This window comes from Miniopterus schreibersii, assembly GCF_964146895.1.
Source record: "Miniopterus schreibersii genome assembly, chromosome: 2".
Lineage (NCBI taxonomy): Eukaryota > Metazoa > Chordata > Mammalia > Chiroptera > Miniopteridae > Miniopterus > Miniopterus schreibersii.
The window spans coordinates 70,466,144-70,488,544 of NC_138102.1; the positions used below are offsets into that span (position 1 = coordinate 70,466,144).

Sequence of the window (22,401 nt, forward strand, 5' to 3'; positions counted from 1 at the left end):
TGGTGTTTAGTTTGTTTTACTGTTTTACGAGTTAATTTAAATTTTAGTGACCTGGAAAGGAAATTAAGAGGATTGAATGGAGAACTGTTTAATACATGAATTTATCAGAGAAAGTACATTTAAATCTTGCATAGGAAGGTAGGGAAATTTCATTAGAATTATTTAACAATCTGTGTAGGGGGTCTTTTGTTATTTTAAAAGGTATATAAAAATATGCAAAGACTGTTACTAACAAATTAATATTCTATATGTGTATTTGAGTTGTTGGAGAGAGCCAAAAATGAATGTTAGTATAGAAGAATGTGTAAATGAAGGTCCATTTCTGAAGGCAAGCTGTAAATTGTCTATGTTTAGTTATATAAACTGCAATATGCCCCAAAGGGAGGCACGTACAGTCCTGTCATTCATGTACATCTATTATACTAATGATGTTTAGTGAAATATCTGGGATCATAAAGGTATTTAATGTTTAAGTTAAATGAGTGTAACTTTAAACTTAATTTTAGGGGAAATGCTATTGAAATTGGGAAGATTAAAAGAAGCCAGTGAAGTATTCAAAAACTTGATTGATCGGAATGCAGAAAATTGGTGCTATTATGAAGGCTTGGAAAAAGCTCTGCAACTTAGTATGTAATGACTTTTCTCCTCTACCTTCTTTTAACTAGTGTTTGAAGTATAATAAAATGTAAAGTTGTAAAATTTGAGGACATATATTTTTAGCACTAGAATTCATTTTTCCATGTAGGAAAAATATAGGTTAACATTGGAGTGAAAATGAATTAAAATATTTATACTTAAGTGATAAATGTGTACAGATAATTTTAGGTCCCTTGACCCATTATAATGTTACCTATTTAGACTAACTAGAGATATGGGAAAGAGAATGAGCATTCTCTTTCTGGGAAATGTCATAATTATTATTTTTAAAGAATTAGAGGTCTGATATCCTCAACCTCTAAATAAGAAATAGGCCAAAGAAATTTTGCTGAGAGTATATGGTATATAGCATTGTTATAAAAATTATTCTCTTAATTTCAAACTAGGTTAATTTGTGTGGAGTAAAATATTATATATCTTTTGAAATTATGTAACCTTGACCCTTTTCTGAAATCTAGAGTAGTAGTTCAAATTTTCCCTAATATTTTCATAATTAAATGTTGTTAGCAGTTAATATTTCTAAAATCACATTACTTATGGATAAATGTATGACTGAAATAATTATGAAACTATGGTTCAGGAGTGTTGAAAGAGCAGAATTTTTAAATTTAATAAGAATAGTAAATAGGTAGCTACCCATATTCATTATAGTAGTATGAACCATGAAAAAAGTTTATTTGTTGTATCCTAACCACTGTTATAAATTAATCCAGGTTTTCTGTTTGTATTTAAATTTTACTGTCATAATTACTAAAGTATTTTTCTTACATGTTTTTAAGAAAATGATGAAAATTTAAATATTGGTTAGATCAATCTGTTTCTTTGTTTTGTTTTTAAAAAAAAACAGGATAAAAGTCATATGTCTGTAAGTTGGAAATGTGAGATAACTATGATTTTTCTTTAAACTACCAGTTACTGACATGTAGTTAATAATACAGAGCATTTACATGTTTTGGTAAAATGAATATAATATATTCCATATGTCAGGATCCATACTTAATCTAAAATGTATTGATTACAAAACTAAAAACTAATTACATTACTTTATCTTTTTAGGTTCCTTAGGACCTTTTCTCCCCCATGGTAAGTTCTGGAGCTCCAACTTGTGACTTGAAATAGGGCATTGAAATAGTTTTGTTTTAATGTTAATTTAACTACCTTTATAAGACTTGTCATATTTGGGGTAGTGGAAAATTTTTTTATACTTAAAACTTGTCATTTTCTAATATTAGGCCTAACTATGTGAACTGCTTTTTTAAAAAACAAAAATACAATAGCCTTTATGCGAATTTTGGTGGAAGGGTGCTTAATATTTCATGAAGCCTCCAAATCGTTAACAGAATGTGAAAATTATTTTTCACATAACCCAGTTCGAAAAATCCAACCACATTGGAGCTCCAAAACATATTATTGGGGGAAGGAAGGCGTCTTAAACAAAATCAAACAAGTACAGTGTTTATAATCATGATATAATATTATGGAGATACTTTGATTACTAGCACAAAGAGTTATTCTTAAAATAATTGTATTTCTGTGGTCTGAATTAAAATCCCCTTAAGTCTTATAGTTTAAAAATAGGTTTGTTTGCTTTTTCTGAAAATTCTGCTGTAAATTGGCTTATTGCTTATGTTAAATAATGCATGCATTCTATCTTTGTAAATTATGCAGGATATTCTTTTAGAATAACAAACCAGACCCAGATTATAATCTGCAAATTGTTGCAGATTATCGTATAGTTTATATGTATAGCCTCTATTTATTACTATAAAATTAGATTGGTCTTGGGAGGGAAGATACAATTTTCTGTGAGAAGTACATTTTATATCATTGTATTTGGGAGAAATGATTACTACTTTAAACATAATCTGTACTAATGGGGTTCTTTATAATGGAGTTTCATTGAACATTTTAAGTGTCAAGGCTACCTTAGAGATTTAATTCATCTTATTACATCTAAAACATTTACGTTTAAGATCTGAAACTGTTGCTTCTCTAAGCCTAATCAATGTGTGTTACAAACTTCTGTGGGGATGTATGAAGACTTCATTGGGTCAGAGGGTTTATGTAAGATTTGTTATAAAGCAGTAATTTTCAACCTTTTTAATCTAATGGCACACATAAATTATGAAAACTCTGTGGCACACCAAAATATATATCATATTTTTTTCCCATCTGACCAAAAAAAATAGGTATAATTTTGATTCATTCACACCAGGCAGCTATTGTTGTGTTGGCTGTTGTCATTTTTCTATTTGACAATATAAGAGAAAAGAGGTTAATGCCCCTGACTAAATAGTCAGGTGTTGCATGTTTTAAAAAACCTTGCGGCACATCGGTTGAAAATCGCTGTTATAAAGGAACATTTTCTTTTTCATGGGTTGTGTACTAAGGAATATAAGACAAACACAAATATAAATTGACTCTATGTGTCTTGTGTGTATATGATTTGAGTTGGATATACAATCTGTTGTAATAAAAGAAGTTTTGGATTTTTTCAGAGATTGGGTTTAAAATGCTTATTTACTGATTATATTATTTCACCACCACAGACTTTTTTTATGTCATTCTTATAAAAATTGAGGGCCACTTTAATATTGTTAATACAGTTTTTCTTATAATTGAAAACATTTATTAGTGTTTTATCATAGGTAAAAGTTTTGATGCTTTGAATCTCACACATATTCACTGATAATAGGCACTTTAGAAGAGAGGCTTCAGATTTATGAAGAAATTAGTAAGCAGCACCCCAGAGCAATCTCACCTAGAAGATTACCTTTGAATCTTGTCCCAGGTAATATTAGGATATCTTTTGTAACACTAATAATTATTTGTTGAAATTACTCAGTACCATTTACATTTTAAAAACATGTTTATGGTTTAGGGTTTATTTTACATCTGTACCATTCTTGGGGGTGGGAGTGGTCAGTTATGAATTTATTATGTATATGTTAATAAGAATGTTCAGTGTATAGCTATATGTTTTATGTATCAGGAATTACATAAAGTTGTTTTTCTTAAATGACTTTAAAAATTAAATGCCATTTTAGAAGGTAAATGAAATTCCCTGGAATTGATGATGAATTTTATATGAGGTATTATGATTAAAGTGGTAGAAATTTTGAAGTTTTAGATTGTTTTAGAGTATAAATTCAAAGAAAGAGTTGTGAGCTCTTTGTGCCCACTGTGTTCAAGACAAGAATATCACCATTCCTATTGAAGGCCATCCTCAGAGTTGACCACTTTCCTAAAAGTTGCTTTTTATCATAGCATTATTGTTATAGAGCTCCATATATTTTATATCCCCAGAAACAAAACCCAAAAAAGCCCTGCTTTTGTACTTTTTGTAAATTGGAGTACTATGGTTTGTAGTCTGTGATTTGCTTTTATTGAACAATAGTATATTAATGACCTTGGTTAAGGTTATTGCATGTAGCTGAACTTATTCACTTTTGGGCTGTATAGGAAGTAAAAAGTAAGTTAGCTCTTTAGATAGCTCATATCATTGTTGATTTTATAGAAAAATTTGCCTTTTTTTAAAGTCATCTTTATTTTTAGTGGAAGTGTTATAGGTTATGAATTACTTATTGGGGCTTCCGGCATGTCTTTTGATACAAGTCAGACCCTAGGAAGCTGATACATCTTTTAAAAATATTCTAGGCTTGGGATAAGGAGGGAATGTATTTTCTAATGAATTCTCCTTTACAGTGGAAATATTTTTTTAAATATTTGGGCTATATTTTCTTTTTGTCAAAAAATTCATGGAAATTAAAAGCAATTTTACTTGACTGACTTACAAAATATATGAAATACTTCTTAGAAATGTATTGGATTAGACATTAGATATGAATTTATTAAAAACATTTCCACTAGTACATTTCAGTACCACAGATGATTAATAGTCTTCTAATACTCTTTTTTTGTTTTGTATTTGTAAAATACTGAGAGCAAATTTTCCTAATGTTTTCCTGGGAATATTAATCCAAGTGGATATTAATAGGCTTTGTGGGGAGAGTGCTGGTGTACTGGGATGCTCTTCAGGCAAGTGAGTTTGGGAACTGGGTTAAACATAGCAATCAGGTTTCTGTAGGACTTAGAACTTTTAATATATGCATTGTGAATTTCCAAGATGTGATATACTGTGCAGGGAGGAGCATTTTCCTAATAAAAGAGTTATTTGAAAATAACTAGGAAGAAAGGAGATTGTTTTGTTGAGTTTTTCTTATACCTAAAGCAAAAAATTATGAGATGAGTAATTAGTAAGTTTTGGATATAGTGTGTGACTGAGTAGTTGAATAGCTGTTTGTAGGCTTCTTTTTTAGGTAATATTCATACAGTTTCAAATAAAAGAGACAAAACAGTTTTTAAGTGAGAAGTCTTTTTTTGTCTCTGTCCCCTGACCATCAAGTTAACTTTCCTAGAGACAGCCATTGTTACTGATACATGGTGGTTCTTCCAGAAATATATGTTTGGCAAGTTTATTTATAACTTTCTTTTTTCTCCCCCTTTTCTACAAAACTGGTAGCAAACATTGATTGCTCTGCACCATTTTTTTTCTTATCTCCACTTAACTCTGTATCTGGTGCTTAGTTCTGTTTGAGTACATAAGAGCTTCCTCATTTTTTCCTCATAGCTGTACAGGTAAATAACAGTTTAATGGGAAGGATGCTTTTAATATTATGGATAATTTGGAGTTGAGTATATTATAGTATTTTAAATCAAATTTGCCGGTATGATCTGCATAGACTGAGAAATTTGGCAAAGTAGTGGAGGTTAGAGTAGTCTCTGACATGAAGATAAAATGCTTGTTTTTTCAGTAGATGATAGCAAATATGGAAAAGATTCTTAACTACATAAATACAATATCGGTCAGATATCAAGACATAATGATAAACAACATTTATTGAGTGATTACTGTATGCCATCCACACTGCCTACTGCTATATACTTATCATCTTGTTTGAGCCATGCAAGAATACTCTTGAGGTGTTACACTCATCTTACAGTGGAGAAAGTGAGGTTTTTAGTGGACAGCTTATTTGCACAAGGACATACAAAATAAGTGGAGGTTTATGCATTCCTGTAAGCAACAACATCTCTTACTGTCTGCCATAATATTGTTAACTTTTGCTTTTATATCAGAGGAAGTGCTGGGAAAATTTGATCTCTGAAATTACTTTTGATTTTGAGAGAAGTAATGATGTATGTTTAACCAAAAGAAAAATTTTGTGCTGTCTTGGTAATCTGTGATTTCCAGAAGACCTTTATTTTGTATGTGATCTAATAAAAGATTAGTGATAATCTCAAAACAATCTTTATAGTAAATTGAGTTAACAAATTGTTGTATCTTTTTAAATTTGATAAACTTTCCACTCAATAAAATTTAAAATTCTCTTAAATTTTATGACATCTAGTTTTATTGAGTATACATATTTTGTTCAGCACTATTGTTCATAACAAATAGAAATAACCACTTTGGGTTGTTGGTGTTTTTTTTTAAATAAAGTGTGATTCATAAAGAAACCTTAAGAGTTCATTTTCTTTTCTTTCTTTTTTTTAAGCATTTTTAAAATATATGTATGTGCTTTATTGATTTCAGAGAGAGGGAGATAGAAACATTAATGATGAGAGAGTCATTGATTGGCTGCTTCCTGCATGCCCCCTGTTGGCGATGGAGCCTGCAACCAGGGAATGTGCCCTGACCAGCAATCAAACTACAATTTCCTTGATCATGGTCGATGCTCAACTACTGAGCCCCATCAGCTGAGCAAGAGTTCATTTTCTTAATTCTACTTTAGGTTAAACCATTCATGACATACATGTATTTTTTTTTTTTAATGAGTCCTTATATATTAACCCTAGTCCTTATATATTAACCCTTACTGTCAAAAACTTTATATATCTGTGAGTTAGAGCCTATGTATTTAATACTAATTTTTTTTTCAACTTTTTTTCTGCTTTGAAAAAGTGGTACCAAAATTTTTTTGGTAAAGTTTAACAATAATAGAATTATTTACTTGATATTGCAAATAGGGCATTTATTTTAATTCTAATGTTAGAATGCCCTGGGCTCAGTCTATTGTCTAACATAGGTTCTTTTACTTACTGTCTTTCTCACCCCTGAAATGTTAAGTTCATGATTTTTAAAATTAAACCTCCAGTATTGGGAACAGTGCCTAGCACATAGGTGCTTGGTAGATGATTATGGAATAAATGAATGTTGAAGTAAATAACTAGTTGATTTGGAAAACATTTGTAAATACTACTTTAGTTTTTGAAAATATATTTTGGCTGCTACTTGAATATAATGCTGGTTACAGTAGAATCATTTTATAGTCTTCAGGGTGCTTTATGAGTTGTCTGCTGATAGTAGGACCGAGTCTGCTGGTCATTGAGATTAGGAAAGATATTTGCTATGGGGACTATACTTAGAATGGATAGAGTAGGTTACTTTTACTCAAAGCTACACAGTCGTTTTGTTTATCTATCTTTGGAAGTGTTCCTTGAAGATATTTTGAACCTAGATGTAGGGAAAACTATATCCTCCAACTGAGATATTTGGTGTTAGGCTTTTTGGTGGTAACCAACAAGAAATCATGCTCACTGAGTTTTTGGGTTTAAAAATTGGAGAGGGGGATAATTGTTTCTGAATTGATTTTTATTTATAAATCATTTTGAGAACTGTTTGCATTAATCAAACTGTAACAAAGTACACTTTTGTTTCTAGGTGAAAAATTTAGAGAACTATTGGATAAGTTCCTGAGGGTTAACTTCAGTAAAGGCTGCCCACCCTTGTTTACTACTTTGAAATCTTTATATTACAATACAGAAAAGGTAAAATTTGGTCTTCATTCAGTTTTGCTGTAGTCTTTTTACTAAATTATTTTAGAAAGATTTCCATGTAAATAGTATGCTATGATTTAATCATTTTCTCTGTCCTAATAATGCTATTCACTTGAACTGAAATTATATGCATGTAGTGTAAGTACTATCAAAGGGAATGTCAGTCTGAAATCTACAGAGTAAAGGCTTTATAAAAGCACTAAGATGATTAAAGATTGTTGTTGTTTTTAATGGGTACACTGTTCTACAAATTTGACAAATTGTCACCAGAGGTCTATATTTAACTATTTTGTGGTTAATCATTTATTTTATAGTATGATTGTGGACTTTCTAATTTGTTATATATGCTTTTAAAGTTAGAACATGGATAATTGACTTAGTGCAATAGTAAAATGCCATTTGGTACTATCAGTTTTAACTCATAAGGTTACATTTTAATAAGTATAGTTTAGCTATTTCTTGAATAAAGAGAATAATGCTTTCCTGTTTTTAAAATGAGAAGAGGCACTTGGTATTAAATTAGAAGGATAATTAGAAAATTAAAAGTTAATAGAAGACAAGTTGTAATTCTATTTCCAAGCATTGCTTTTTTTTCTTTTTTTAAATATTTCTGAGTAGAGTTTGGGATCCAAATTAAAAAGAAAAAAAATGTTTTTATTGATTTTAGAGAGAGAGGAAGGGAGAGAGAAAGAAACATTGATGAGAGAAACATTGATGAGAGAGAAACATCTATCGGCTGCCTCCTGTATGCCTTTTACTAGGGATTCAGCCCGCAACCCGGGTATGTGCCCTGACCCAGAATCAAACCAGTGATCTCTTGATGCATGGGTCAATGGTCACTCACTGAGCCACACTGGCTGGGCCCAAGAATTGCTTCTTAATTATTAAATTCTAAAATTTTGTTTTCTATAGTCAGAATTTTTGAAAGTTACTAGTGGAAAAGGAAAAGATTTTATGGGAAATGTCCAAATGTTTTTAGTTAACCATGTATCACTTGTTTATTTAACTTTGACCCATAATTATTTGTGAATAATAATTTGTTGAAAACAAAGTCAATAATAGGTATAACTGATTGGCACTTTCTTCCTTATGGCAGCAGGTTTCATAAACTAAAAGGGACAACTGATTCTGTCTAGGACCCAGTTAGTAGAAAGTGTCATTTACATTTTAAAAAACTACATTTCTTTAATATCTGTATGCTTTATTTGACTATAATTTACAAGTAATGGTACTGCTGTCAATTTTTTGATAAATAGTGATTGATTCTTATGAAAACATGTAGTAGTGCCTACCAAAAATTTCTGTGGGTTATTTAAATTAATGTTTGCCAAAATTCACCTTTTTCTTTTTGACAAGGGTGACAGAGAAGAAAGGTGAGATGAAAGTCAGAAATAATAAAGAACTTTTGTATGTGAATTACACTACTGCTTTTGTAACAAACACACTCTTGCAGCAACTACTGAATACTGTAGTCATTAAAGAATTTGTTCCTTTTAGGCTTTAGCTGGCTTTCTCAGTTTTCACAAGGGGCATAGGTTGTTTTTTTGTTTTGTTTTGTTTTTGTTTTTTCAAATTCCTTCAATATTGATCCAAAGTTACCATCATAAAGGTGTTAAGCATTTGTTGGTATTTTATAAAGCATGGAATTTACATTTGTTTTAAAAATATGTTTTTTTATTGATTTTAGGGAGAGGAAGGGAGAGGGATAGAGAGATAGAAACATCAGTGATGAGAGAGCCATTGATCAGCTGCCTTCTACATGCCCCCTACTGGGGATTGAGCCCGCAAGCCGGGCATGTGCCCTGACCGGGAATCAAACCTGTGACCTCTTGGCTCATGGATTGATGCTCAATCACTGAGAGATACTGGCTGGGCAGAATTTACATTTTTAAAGGAGGCACTGAGAGTGCACTAATTTATATAGGAACCTTTGACATTTCTTTAGTGTTAATTTTTAAACATCTTACGGGAATTTTACCAGGTGCTTTTGAGAGTTGAATTAAGCTGCTGAAAATTGAGTGCAAGTTATCAGAACGTTAGTATAGTGAGAAATATTTACAAGTATGGGAAATGCTTCTCAAATAATTTTGGCCACATATATTTGTGATTACTTACAAAGGCATTTTAAAATTTGCACATTTGTGGCCCTGGCCAGGTAGCTCAGTTTGTTCATCGTCCCCATACGCCAAGGTTGCGGGTTCAATCCCCATTCAGGGCATCTACAAGAACCAACCAATGAATGCATAAATAAGTGGAACAACAAATCGATGGTGGTCTCTGTCTCTCTCTCATATCAATAAATAAAAAATTTAAAAAATTGCATATTTGTAACTGGTGATGATTTCTGTTTTTAGCTAAGGGTTGCATTTTAATTCTTAAGGATGGATTTCAAAGACATTAAGTTTGATAAACAAGTACATCCTGTACGTGGGTGTGGGACCAGCTCATTCTGTGTCTTCACCCCACCTACCAGTCTTGATATGTCTTCTTTTTTACACTTGATCTTAGGCAAAAAGCTGAGAAGTGATGTGTGTTGTCTTCTTTAAATGCCTGGTTGTAGGACTTACATTCACCTAGATTTCAGGCTGTTCTGAATGCTGGTTTTTCTGTAGTTTGGTTGTAATTTTGATGTGCTCTCCTTTGTCATATATTAATTGACCTTATAGGTGTGAGTTTATTTCTGGGCTCTGTATTCTGTTCCATTTATCTGTGTGTCTGTTTTTGTGCCTATACCATGCTGTTTTGATTACTATACCCTTGTAGGGGGTGTGCAGGAGTCAGCTTGATACCAAGTAGCATGATACCTCCAACTTTGTTCTTTTTTCTCAGGATTGCTGTGGTTCTTTGGGTTTTTGTGTGAGTTAATTCTTTCCATCCATGAGCAGGTATATGCTTCTACTTATTTGTACCTTCTTCTAGATCATTAATTTCTTTTAACAGTGCTTTGTAGATTTCAGTGTGCAAGTCTTGTATATGTTTTGTTAATTTATTCTTTAAATTTTATTCTCTTTTATGCTATTTTAGATGGGTTTTCTAATTTCATTTTTAGATTGATCATTGCTAGTATATAAAATACAATTGATTTTTATATATTGATCTTGTATTCTTCAACCTTGCTGAACATAGTTGTTATAGTTGGTGTAATGGATTCCTTAGGATTTACTATGTGCAAGACCATGCCTTTTGCAAATAGAAAAATTTTTTCTTCCTTTTAATTTTGTATTCTTTTAATTTCATTTTCTTGACTAATTACCCTAGCTAGAACCACTAAGTACAGTGTCAAATAGGATTGATGAGAGTGGACATCTTTTTGTTGTTCCGATCAGGGGGAAAACATCTAATCTTTCTCCATTAAATATTAAGTATGGTCCTGGTCAGTGTGGTTCAGTTGGTTGAGCATTGTCCTGTGCACCAAAAGGCTGCCAGTTTGATTCCAGGTCAGGGCACATTCCAGATTGTGGGCTCAATCCCCCATAGGGGGCGTGCAGGAGTCAGCCTATTGATATTTCGATTTCACATCAATATTTCTCTATCTCCCTCTCCTTTCCTCTCTCTCAAAATCAATTTTTAAAAAAATCTTAAAAATATTAAGTATGGATTTTTTTTGTATATGCCCTTTATAATGTTGAAGAAGTCCCTTCTATTCCACATTTATTGAGTTTTTATTGTGAAAGGATGTTGGATTTTGTCATATCCTTTTTCTGTGTCTCATGAGATGATCAAGCGTTTTTTTGTTTTTTAATGTATTAGTGCCTTACATTAATTGATTTTCAGATGTTAGACCAACCTTGCATTATTGGGATAAAACTCACTTGTTCATGGCATATAACTGAGGATTTTTGTATTTCTGAGAGATACTGGTCTAAAGTGTTCTTGTGATGTCTTTGTCTCATTTTGATATCAGGGCAATAATGACCTTATAATGGGTTGGGAAGTGTTCCCTCCTCTTCTGAATTTTATTTTTATGTTTGTGAAGAATTTGTATTGGTATGAAATGTTTGGTAGAATTTACCATTGAAGCCATCTGGACCCACACTTTTCTTTGTGGGTAGTTTATGTATTCAAACTCTTGTTTGGTTTACTCATATTTTCTATTTCTTTTTGACTTGGTTTCTGAAATTTGTGTTTCTAGAAATTTGTCTATTTCATGTAAGTTATCCAATATTGGTATACAGTTGTTCATCGTATTCCTTTATAACCATTTTCCCCCCTGCAAAATCAGTAGCAATGTCTCTTCATTTTTAATGTTAATAGTTTGAGTCTTCATTTTTTCCTTGGTCAATGTAGCTAAATTGACAAAATTGCTCATTTTGTCAATTTTTTCAGAGAACCAAGTTTTGGGTTTGTTGACCCTCTCCTCCGTTTCATTAATTTCCACTCTGATCTTTATTATGTTGTTCTACTTATTTTAGGTTTAATTTTCTTTTTCAGTGTTTCTTGTTTAACATGTTCTAATGTTTTATACTTTTATCTTTTACTTTGCTGATTTAATGAGTGAGAAAAATGGGTTTTCTCTAAGGGTAAAGATGTGTATTTGGCACAGAAAGATAATTAGTAAAGTCAGTTTTTATTTAATTTTAGTTCATTTGCCAAGGCAAAGCCTATACATTCCTTTTTGTATGTGTTGTAAAAGAAATCAAACTGACTGTAAAAAGAGGTACAAATTAATTTTAGACTTCCATTTTCACCTATAATATAAAAAGTAGTTCCTAGTTTTCTTCAGTAGTCATTCACTGTATCAGACAATGAATCATCGTCAGGGTTTGCCGTGGGTTGTTACAGGTGCGGTTGATTCCAGTGAAGCTGGACATCAGTGCACAGGTATATTGAATATGAGTAATTTTCAACAACATTGAAATTGAGTATTTGACGAGACTCTGAATTGATGAAGCATCAGGTGTCTCAACAAACGGTACTGTATGGCTGTCCATACACAAGAAGGTAGGGTAGGCTGTTTCCCAGGAAACTTTTCTTATGTTAAATCTGTCCCTACATGAAAAGATTCCAGGATCTTCATTCAGTTAAAGAATGTGTGGAAATATGTGTGCCCTTTAGAAACCTGTGACAATAGGCACAAGGAATTGTAAAAAACTTGGCCTGTTATTCAGTGAAGAAAGAATCATCACGAACTTTATTGGAATGTTTCTATGGGAGGTACTGAATCATTTGGCTTTTGTTGCTGGGAAACACCTATAATTTGTTGATTTATCACTAAATTTGATTGCTTGTTTTTTGTAAAAATCGTGGGTTTATGCTAGTTTATTTTTTAAAAATACATTTAAAAAATGCAACCAAAATTTAAGTTGGTGCATTAACTGTAATCATTTCATATTCCATCATATGTACCACACTTTGGGAAATATTGGGAATACTTTTGATAAAGACCATTGCTTTGGAATCAGGCCTGGTTTGTAGTCCTGATTCCATTACTTATTTACATGAGTCACTACTTATTCGATTCCAGATCATGGAGGTGGGGAAAATAGTACTTAAAGAGTTGATGTGTGTTTTAAGTAAAGTTTATAAAGTGCTTGATTCAGAGATGATGTTCAAGAACTGGTCATTCTCACCACCCCTACTTCTCACACCTCACACCTCATCTCTGTAAAAAAGTACTTATTTCATTTTAGCGTCATAGTTCTTGGGCAACTTATCTCTGTAACTAGCTCCTTTGAAACCAAAATTGTCACTGCTAATTGTACATTTATTGGAAATTCAGCAATTTTGTCCTTGTTGATAACACTATGTTTAGTTTTCTAATTTGGGTTAAAAAATGAAAAGATCTTTCCAATGGCTTTCCTGTTGCAGTAACATTTTAAACATGATTTGTATCTATATTGTCAAAAATTGTGTATCATTATATGGTGTTGTAGGGTTGTGTCTTTAAGGTTAATAAAGACTTCTTTCAACTTGTACATTAAAAAAGCTGATTAAGGGCCATAGTTTAGAAAATTATCTGTGGTAGTCACAATATTTTGCCCAGGTTAGATTTTGTTAACAAAAATAGAGCTTCATTAATTCTGATCAAATGTAACTATCAGAAGGAAATATTTAAATTAAGAGAAGATAGTTGAACTTGGAAATTTTTTCAGTACATAGAAAATTTTGGCCATATAATTTTTTAATTGAATTTATTGAGGTAACATTGAATAATGAAATTATATAGGTTTCAGGTGTATAGTTCTATAATACATCATCTGTATATTGTTTTGTGTGTTCACCACCCCAAGTCAAATCTTCTATCACCACTTATCTCCCATTTACCCTCCGTGCCTCTTCCCACCCCTTTTCCCTCTGGCAAACACCAATCTTGTCTATATCTATGAGGTTTTTTGTTGTTGTTTGTGTTTTTTTCTCCTTAATCCCTTCATCTTTTTCATCTCTCCCCCCCTCCCCAAACACCTCTCTCCTCTGACAGATGAGTCTGTTTCTATTTTGTTTGTTAGTTAATTTTGTTCATTAGATTCCATATATAAGTGAAATCGTATGATACTTGTCTTTGTCTGACTGGCTTATTTCACCTGGATCATAATTGTATAATACTCCAGGTCCATCCATGCTGTGGCAAAAGGTTAAATGCCCCCCCTTTTTATGGCCAAGTAGTATTCCATTGTGTAAATCTACCACAGTGTTTTTATCCACTCATCTACTGATGGGCACTTGGGCTTCCAAATCTTTTGGCCATGTAATTTAAGCTGTCCTATTTGAGGCTATTTTTTTATTGTGATCTTAGATACCTAACTTAAGTAGATTGGCTTTCTTGATTTTAAATGGCAATGGCAGACTGTTATTTTCAAGAAGAATAGCCATTATGTATTAACCTTTACAAGAAAGGAGTTGAATATACTTTCTAATTGAGATATAATTGGTTAAGTTAAACTTGAAGTAAAATATGTGTCCTTATACATTAGTAAAAATCCTTAGATTAACTTTCATAGACAAATTTGAAAAAATGGAATTGTTTATTTAATTACTGAATTAATGACTATGATAGAAAGTTTTTAAATTCAAGAAATATGCTTAATGAACCAAAGAGGCCAGTGTTCCTTGCAATTTTTTTATTTAGGAGATTTTGTGTGGGCTTTCCATTATCTTGATTTTTCCTCAATCAAATCTTGTTTTGAAGTTCTGAAGCTGAAGATTTATTTTAGCCAGTAGTGGTTATACTCTTTTTTTATAAAGAATTATATGTAACCTCAGTATGTTTTGTTGTACTTTGTTTTATTATTGAACTGACTTTAAAAATATTTCACCCTAGAGAGGCAAAGGTATATACCCTTATTTATTTTTTTATTTTTAAATATATCTTTATTGATTTCAGAGAGGAAGGGAGAGGGAGGGAGATAGAAATGTCACTGATGAGAGAGGGTCATTAATCGGCTGCCTCCTGCATGCCCCCTGCTGGGGATCGAGCCCGCAACTCGGCATGTGCCCTGACTGGGAATCGAACCTCCATCTCCTGTATCATAGGTGGGTGCTCAACCTCCAAGCCATTCCTGCCAGGCTATATTTAAAACCACTGTAGCTGCAGTTTTTGCAACTGCCAGTAGATGGCAATGTAAGTTCATGAAAAGATATTTGGCTCTATAAATTGAACTCTGAGTAATTTTTAAGCCTAGAAAGTTTTTTTTCTCCCTTAGTTTTCATGTGTTTATTCTTTTAAAAAATTTATCTTTATTGTTGAAAGTATTACAAATGTCCTCTTTTTCCCCTTATTGATCCCCTCCGCCCTACACCACCCCCCTCCTCATGCCTTCACCACGCTATTGTCTGTGTCCGTGGGTTATGCATATATACATATAAGTTCTTAGGTTATTCTCTCCCCACCCACCCCCACCTCTGCCTTCCCTCTGATATTCATCAGTCTGTTCCATGCTTTTATGTCTGTGGACCTGTTTTGTTCATCAATTTATTTTATTCATTAGATTCCACATATGAGTAAGATCATGTAACACTTGTCTTTCTCTGACTCGCTTGTTTTGCTTAGCATAATATTTTCCAGGTCCCACTATGCTGTCTCAAAGAGTAAGGGATCCTTCATTTTTATAGCTGCATAATATTCCATGGTGTAAATGTCCGAGAAGGTGCTTGATATGATTTCAATCTTCTTGGACTTTTAGAGACTTGTTTTGTGTTCTAGCATGTGGTCTGTCTTTGAGAATGTCCCATGTACACTTGAAAAGAATGTGTATTCTGCAGCTTTGGGGTGAAATGTTCTTTACATGTCAGTTAAATCCATCTGATCTAGTGTGCCATTTAGAGTCACTGTTTCCTTGTTGACTTTTTGTCTGGAAGACCTATCCAGTAAAGTCAGTGGGGTGTTAAAGTCCCCTACTATGACTATATTGCTGTTGATCTATCCTTTAAAGTCCTCCAGAAGATTCTCTGGAAACTCAATTTGTAAATGTGTATGTGTAAATACGTTGCTTAATGCCACATAAAGTACAGTAAGTTTGTCCCTCCCAAACCTTCTCTTACTTTTTTCCTCTCTCACATACTTGTGCTTCCCTGGTGTCTTCCCAGTGAGCGCATGCGTGCATGTTTAAAGTTTAACCTTTCCAAATTTTGGTGTACTTGGTATATTTTTTATGATCTGGCTGACTTAATGTGTACCAGGTGGTGCTCTGTGCACTAAAAATGATAGGGGAAGGGTTACTGTCCTGTTAATGGTTTCTATTCTTAGTGTAACCCTGTGAGTCAAAGAGAATTGCCCTTTAGTAATAAATGTTCCAGGGACACCAGTGACCAATATAGCAGAGTAGTTAAAAGCTAACCTCTGGAGCCTTGTTGCTTGGGTTCAGTGCTGGTTCTGCCATTGTGTGCTTTCAGCATATTTTTATTTTTCCTTTACATGTATAAAGCAGTTAATGACAACTAATGGCTTATTACTGTTATTGTTACTCTGTCTGGTATATTCTTTTTTCTGGTGGTATTAGTAGCATCCCACTTTATAAAACTAGAAAACTTTCAAGTTTTCACTATTAAAATAATACCATATTCGTCAGACACTATTAAAACTTTTAATGGTTTTCCTTCACTTTTGACCTTTGTTTTTTTGGAGTTCACAAATAAGATGGTTATATTTCCCAACTTATTCTGAACAATTAACATCAATAGGCATTTAATACCAACAGTACATATAAGCAGTTTTTTTTCCTGTTGCCACTTCTAATTTATGTCACTTTTCATTTGGCACTTTCAGGGCATAGCACATTTGTAGTGCAGTTTATAATATATTTTTTCTACCTGAGTAGCATTGAAATTCAAATCTGTTTACTAAAGTGATCATTAAAAAACAATGGTAGTTTAAACATCTAGTTAGGAGTTTACTTAACCTCTTCTTCCATCAACTCACTGTATAATTTGTATCAATTTCATTTAACTTTTTTATGATGGGTGACATTTTAGAAAATTTGAATATATAATGGCCTACAACTTCCCAATAAAACAGCGAGAAGCAAAAAGCAAATAAATTAACTGTTAATAATAAATTATACAGATGTGTTTATTGAGGGGGAAAAAGTTTTGTGGTGACTAGTGATAATTTGTCCTTCAAAACCTGAAACTAATGATCGGGATGGGGAAAGTGCAGACACCCTAGTAGCTTAGTTAATTTATAATTTTGAAATAAGCTGTATCTTGTTTCCAAATCTAATTTAATTCACAATATATATAAATATCTTCAATAAAATATTTAAAACATTTTAAACTATGTTTCCTTAACAGATTTCTGTAATCCAGGAGCTTGTTACTAATTATGAAGCCTCCCTTAAAACGTGTGACTTTTTTAGTCCTTATGGTAAGTTTAAATTAGATTCATTTGGAATATGAGTACTCATTTTAATCCATTTTTAATCACTTACAGTAAAATTGTCATGTTTATTATGTACATGCCACTTTATAGCTACTTACGAAAAAGTTTTTGCATTAGTGAATGAAATACAAAGAGCACTTCAATTTTATTTAATTTAAATTTTCCATAAATGTGAGTTTGGAGTAAACCCTATTTTAACAGGAGTAAACAAACTTGAGAGACTGAGTGGCTTGCCAAAGATGATGCAGTTAGTTTATATTGTAGTGCATTATTACTGAATCTCTGCTTCTCTTTTTTTAAAAAATATACTTTAAGTCTTGTATAATTTGGTTCTTTGTTTTTCAGTTTGTAGGTGCATAGGTAAATCAAGGCAACTTTAGAAAACACTCTAGATTGCTTTCAGTCATGCAGACGGTAACTTTAGTCTGGTTTCTTCATGTCTTTTACATGTCATTGCTCCTTTGTTTTTGTTAGTTTGAAACAAATTCCGTATAAAATAAAAGACACAGAAGTAAATAGATTTAAGGAATCCTTGGGTCCCCATTACCTAGCTTTTGTTATGAACATCTTGCCGGTCTTATTTGAAGTACCTTCTGTCTACTTCTTTTTCTAGAGTATTTTTATTTATTTACTAACTTATTTTTAAATTTGTAGACACTTTTATTTTTTATTTTTTATTTATTTTTATCCTTACCTGAGGATAATTTTTTCATTGCTTTTAGAGAGAGTGGAAGGGAGAGAGAGAGAGAGAAACATTGATGTAAGAGAGACATATTGATGGGTAGCCTCCCGCATGCGCCCCAACCAGGGCCAGGGATCGAGCCTGCAACCGAGGTATGTGCTCTTGGCTGGAATCAAACCCAGGATTCTTCACTCTGAGGGCTGACGCTCTAACCACTGAGCAAAACCGCTAGGGCTTTCTGGAGTATTTTTAAAGCAGACATACTGTTTTACTTGTTAGTACTTTAGTGTGCATCGCTAGCTGTTTAAAACACTTAACACATAACCACAGTGCTATCTCACATAAAATTAATTCTCATACCGTAATATCTAACACCTAGTGTACATGCAAATTTCCGTGATTATCTTAAGTCTTAATATAATTTGTTTATTTGAATCTGGATCCAACTAAAGTCCACACTTGATTTTTATATCTCTGATACTCTTTTAATCTTGAGTAGTGCCCTCCTCTCCCTTTTAAAGAAATGTTATTTGTTGAAAGGTTATTTGTCTTGTGGAATGTCCCATATTCTGGATTTGGCTGATTTGCTTTCTCATGGTATCATTTAATATATTTTGCTGTCATCCATATTTCTTGTAAACTGATAGTTAGATTTACAGGCTTGGTTAGATTTGGGTTCCCTTTGAATACTTGATATGTGATGCACTGTACTTCCTGTTATATCACAACTGGAGGCAGATGACATTCTCTTTGTCTCTTTTTTTGTGATGTTAAGGTTGGTCAGGGTTCAGACACTGTCAGCCTGATCTGCCCATTAAAGAGTCCTCATTGGCCTCTCACCTAATGATTGCAGCAGTCACTAAGAGTCTTTGCCCCAATCCCTTATTTCATTCAAATCATCATTTCTTCTGTATTTATTAGTTAGAAATCTTCTTGTAAAGAACTTGCATTCATCAGATATTCAGTTCCCCTGAACTATAGTTTATGGGAGAGGAACAAGATAAATGCTGGACTCTTTGCCTTTTTTTGATTATTTGTGTTTTAATTTATACTAATTTGTGTGTTTGCATATTGTCACTTTATTTGGTCAGCTAGTCTAGAAGACCTGTGTTTTTTGATGTAGTATGGGTAAATTCTCTTTTTCGCTCTTTCTTCCTCATTTTATACCTGTAGGTCTTCCCTTCTGAAATCTATTTTGAGAGCTTGGTATTTATTTCTTTGTCTACTCTATTGTAGCTTGAGGGTACAAGACTGGGAACAGCTTACTGAATGTGAGTGCTTTTGCCTCACATAGGGTTACTTCTGCCTTGTCAGGAATGTATCTTCTTCATATCGTCAATTTTGGGTTTCCCTGATTTAGCTTTGAGACCTAGACAGTGATAAGCCCTGGCAGTTCTTGCCTTTATGGAAATCTTGCAGTGGTAGTTAGGGTCATCTTTTCTCCAAGCCATTTTCCTTGACTTTTCCTGGGTCTGCTGCCTTACACTGCCAGCCTTGAGAATTCATAGTTAGATTGATTTACCTTCTTTCCTCAGCACTGTTTCTTTGGAGTGAGGTAGGAGTTAGAAGCCTATGAAACTAGTATTTTATTTCTCTGCTTGGCTGCCACTTTTTGAACTTGATCACAGGAAGTCATACCTCTTTCTGTTGAAATTGGTCATTTTTGCTGGGTTTTTACTGTTTATTATTGTAATAATTATTTATTTCATTATGCTTTGGGGGAGAGAAAGTATGTTATATCCTTTACTTTGTCTTCTTCCCTGTAATAATTTTGTATTTGTTTGATTGCAGAGGATGGTGAGAAGGAACCCCCAACAACACTACTCTGGGTTCAGTATTTCCTGGCACAGCACTTTGATAAACTTGGGCAATATTCTTTGGCTTTGGAATATATTAATGCTGCAATTGCTAATACTCCAACTCTAATAGAATTATTCTATATGAAAGCAAAAATTTACAAGGTAAAATCCTAGACATGTTTTTTGAATAATTGAAAATTTAGCCACTTAAGAACCCTCAGAGTTATTTCTGTGTAGAAATAACTTTTATGGCACCCTGATAATCTGTTTCTAATACTAATAATCCTAAAGAGCTTTAGGTTGCATATTTTTATACTCAGTGTTACTCATTTGATTCAGCTCTTAACTAAATGTGAAATTTAATTTACAGATTTCTAGATAAATTTTGCAGAAATGGTACCAAAGTTCTAATTTGTCTTTATAAACTGTTGCTGTTTGTATTACACCCGTATTCTCTTAAACTATAATTTCTTTTAATACTTTCATCTTTTAAAGCATATAGGTAATCTCAAAGAAGCTGCAAAGTGGATGGATGAAGCACAGTCTTTAGACACGGCTGATAGATTCATCAATTCCAAATGTGCAAAATATATGCTTCGAGCAAATATGATAAAAGAAGCAGAGGAAATGTGCTCTAAGTTCACAAGGGTAGGAAATAGCGTGTAATTGTATGTTAGTAAAATTAAACTTAAGTTCTGTTGTGATATCTCAAGTTTGCCACTGAAGTTCTTAAGAATTCATTTTTGTTATTTTTTAAAATCCCATTTAACTTATGTCCTAAGTATGGTTTCTTACTGAAGTTGAGAGAGTGTGTGTGTGTGTGCGCGCGCGCGTGTGTGTGTACAGGTGCTTCTGGTGGGGGATGGTTAAAAACCAGTAGCAGGAGCAGCCCTGGCAGGAGGCTCAGTTGGAGCATCGTCCTGTACACCAAAAGGTCGCAGGTTCATTTCCCAGTCAGGGCACAAACCTAGATTTTGAGTTCAGTCCCCCAGATGGTCGTGTATGGGATGCAACCTATTGATGTTTCTCTCTTGATGTCCCCCCCTCGCCCTTCCTCTCTCTTTAAAATCAATAGAAACATATCCTCGGATGAGGATTTAAGAAAAAACCAATAGCAGGAGCATATTTATACCTTTGTAAAAAATAAGCAGTATGCCATACTTCAGTGACTGTGTGTACTATTCTATTTACAACTCTTCTGTCGCACTAGGAGTTTGTGACTGCTGTGTAGTTTCCTTCTGCAGTGCCTTACTTCACAATTGCTCATAGAGTTCTGTGTAGAACTAAAGCTCGTGGACTGCTAGTCTGCCGTTCGAGAATTTAAGTTTTCTGAAATTGTTGGGCTAAATGTTTGTTCCTTTACCTTCTGTTCTTCACAGTCCTTTTATATCCTTACAACATAGACTTTGTGTTATATTATAAAAATAATACATGTTTATGGTTAAAAATATAAGTAGACTAATGGAACAGACTAGAAAGCTCAGAAACACATTCACATATATTTGGAAACTTGGTATATAACCAGAGGTGCTTTAAAAATCAGAGATGAAAAGATATTGCTGGGACAATTAGTTATTTGTGTTGAAAAAAATAAAATGACGTCCTTATCTTACACTGCACACAATCAGTTCCAGATGGATTAAAGATCTAAGTATGGAAAGCAAATTTTTCAAACTTTTAGAAGAAAGGATAGAAGTTTATAATTAGGGCTTGAGGCAGGAAACATTTCTTAAGACAACAAAAGCATAAAGTACAAGAGGAAAATGATACACTTGACTATATTAAAATTCAAGATAATGTATAACAGAATAACCATAAGTGAAATGAGAAGCTAAACCACAGAATTGGGGAAGATTATTGCCAACCCATATAATGAAAAAAGAATTTATAATGAACTCCAAAGAATTCACTGAAATAGTTATATAACACATATTCAATGTAACATTGAGGCATAATGAGGAAACCGTTGTTGCAAGTTTGATTTCCAAGTTTTAATTAAGATTCTTTGAAATAATTTAAATTTCCAAGTACACATTAGATACAAAGTGGAGGGCTTTAGTGCTGGTGTTTATAGGTAAGTTATTCAGGATGACATAAATTACCACCGTGCTTGTGATGCTGATACGTGGCTACTACAGCACCAGTATGCTACCTTCCTTAAATATTAATTAGAATCTGGTTGTGACTGATTGCTAATGGAAACCCCTTATAATTTAGAAGCCACAGAATAGCTTGAACTTTTATTATGAAAATTAACTTTTAAGAATGATGTCATAGAAACAAATATACACACAAAACTCAATAAAAAGACGACAAAAGTATGCACAAAGGATATGAATAGTTCACAGAAGTGGAAAATGGAATGGCCAATAAAGAAGTCTTCATTGATAAGGAAATGATAAGGTAGCATTTTTGCACATCAAATTTAAGAAATGTAACTCTGACATTACTAGGTAATGACAGATAGTGTGTTTTTTATATATACACATATATGAAATATATGTCTATTAAATATATAGCGTGTATATCTTTATGATGAGCTAGAAACAGCAAATTGTTTATAGGTAGTGGCCTTCAATGAAAATTAAATGTGTGTTATATAATTTTTC

The 22,401-nt window shown here is 32.8% G+C and overlaps 1 protein-coding gene across 4 annotated transcripts in view; it reads left to right on the forward strand.

Annotated features, from left to right (window-relative positions):
* NAA16 (N-alpha-acetyltransferase 16, NatA auxiliary subunit) overlaps positions 1-22,401 on the forward strand; it is a 64,266-nt gene that overhangs the window by 24,418 nt on the left and 17,447 nt on the right. For 2 of the 4 annotated variants that reach the window (XR_013998186.1, XM_081128736.1), the window contains exons 7-12: positions 507-626; positions 3,353-3,448; positions 7,382-7,488; positions 17,224-17,296; positions 19,785-19,954; positions 20,288-20,440. Coding sequence is in view for 1 of the 4 variants with exons in the window: in XM_081128736.1 (XP_080984862.1) it covers positions 507-626; positions 3,353-3,448; positions 7,382-7,488; positions 17,224-17,296; positions 19,785-19,954; positions 20,288-20,440 (719 nt within the window). In the remaining 3 variants the exon portion in view is untranslated. The remainder of the gene's footprint in view (positions 1-506; positions 627-3,352; positions 3,449-7,381; positions 7,489-17,223; positions 17,297-19,784; positions 19,955-20,287; positions 20,441-22,401) is intronic. The other 2 variants (XR_013998187.1, XR_013998188.1) reach the window with 1 other exon arrangement.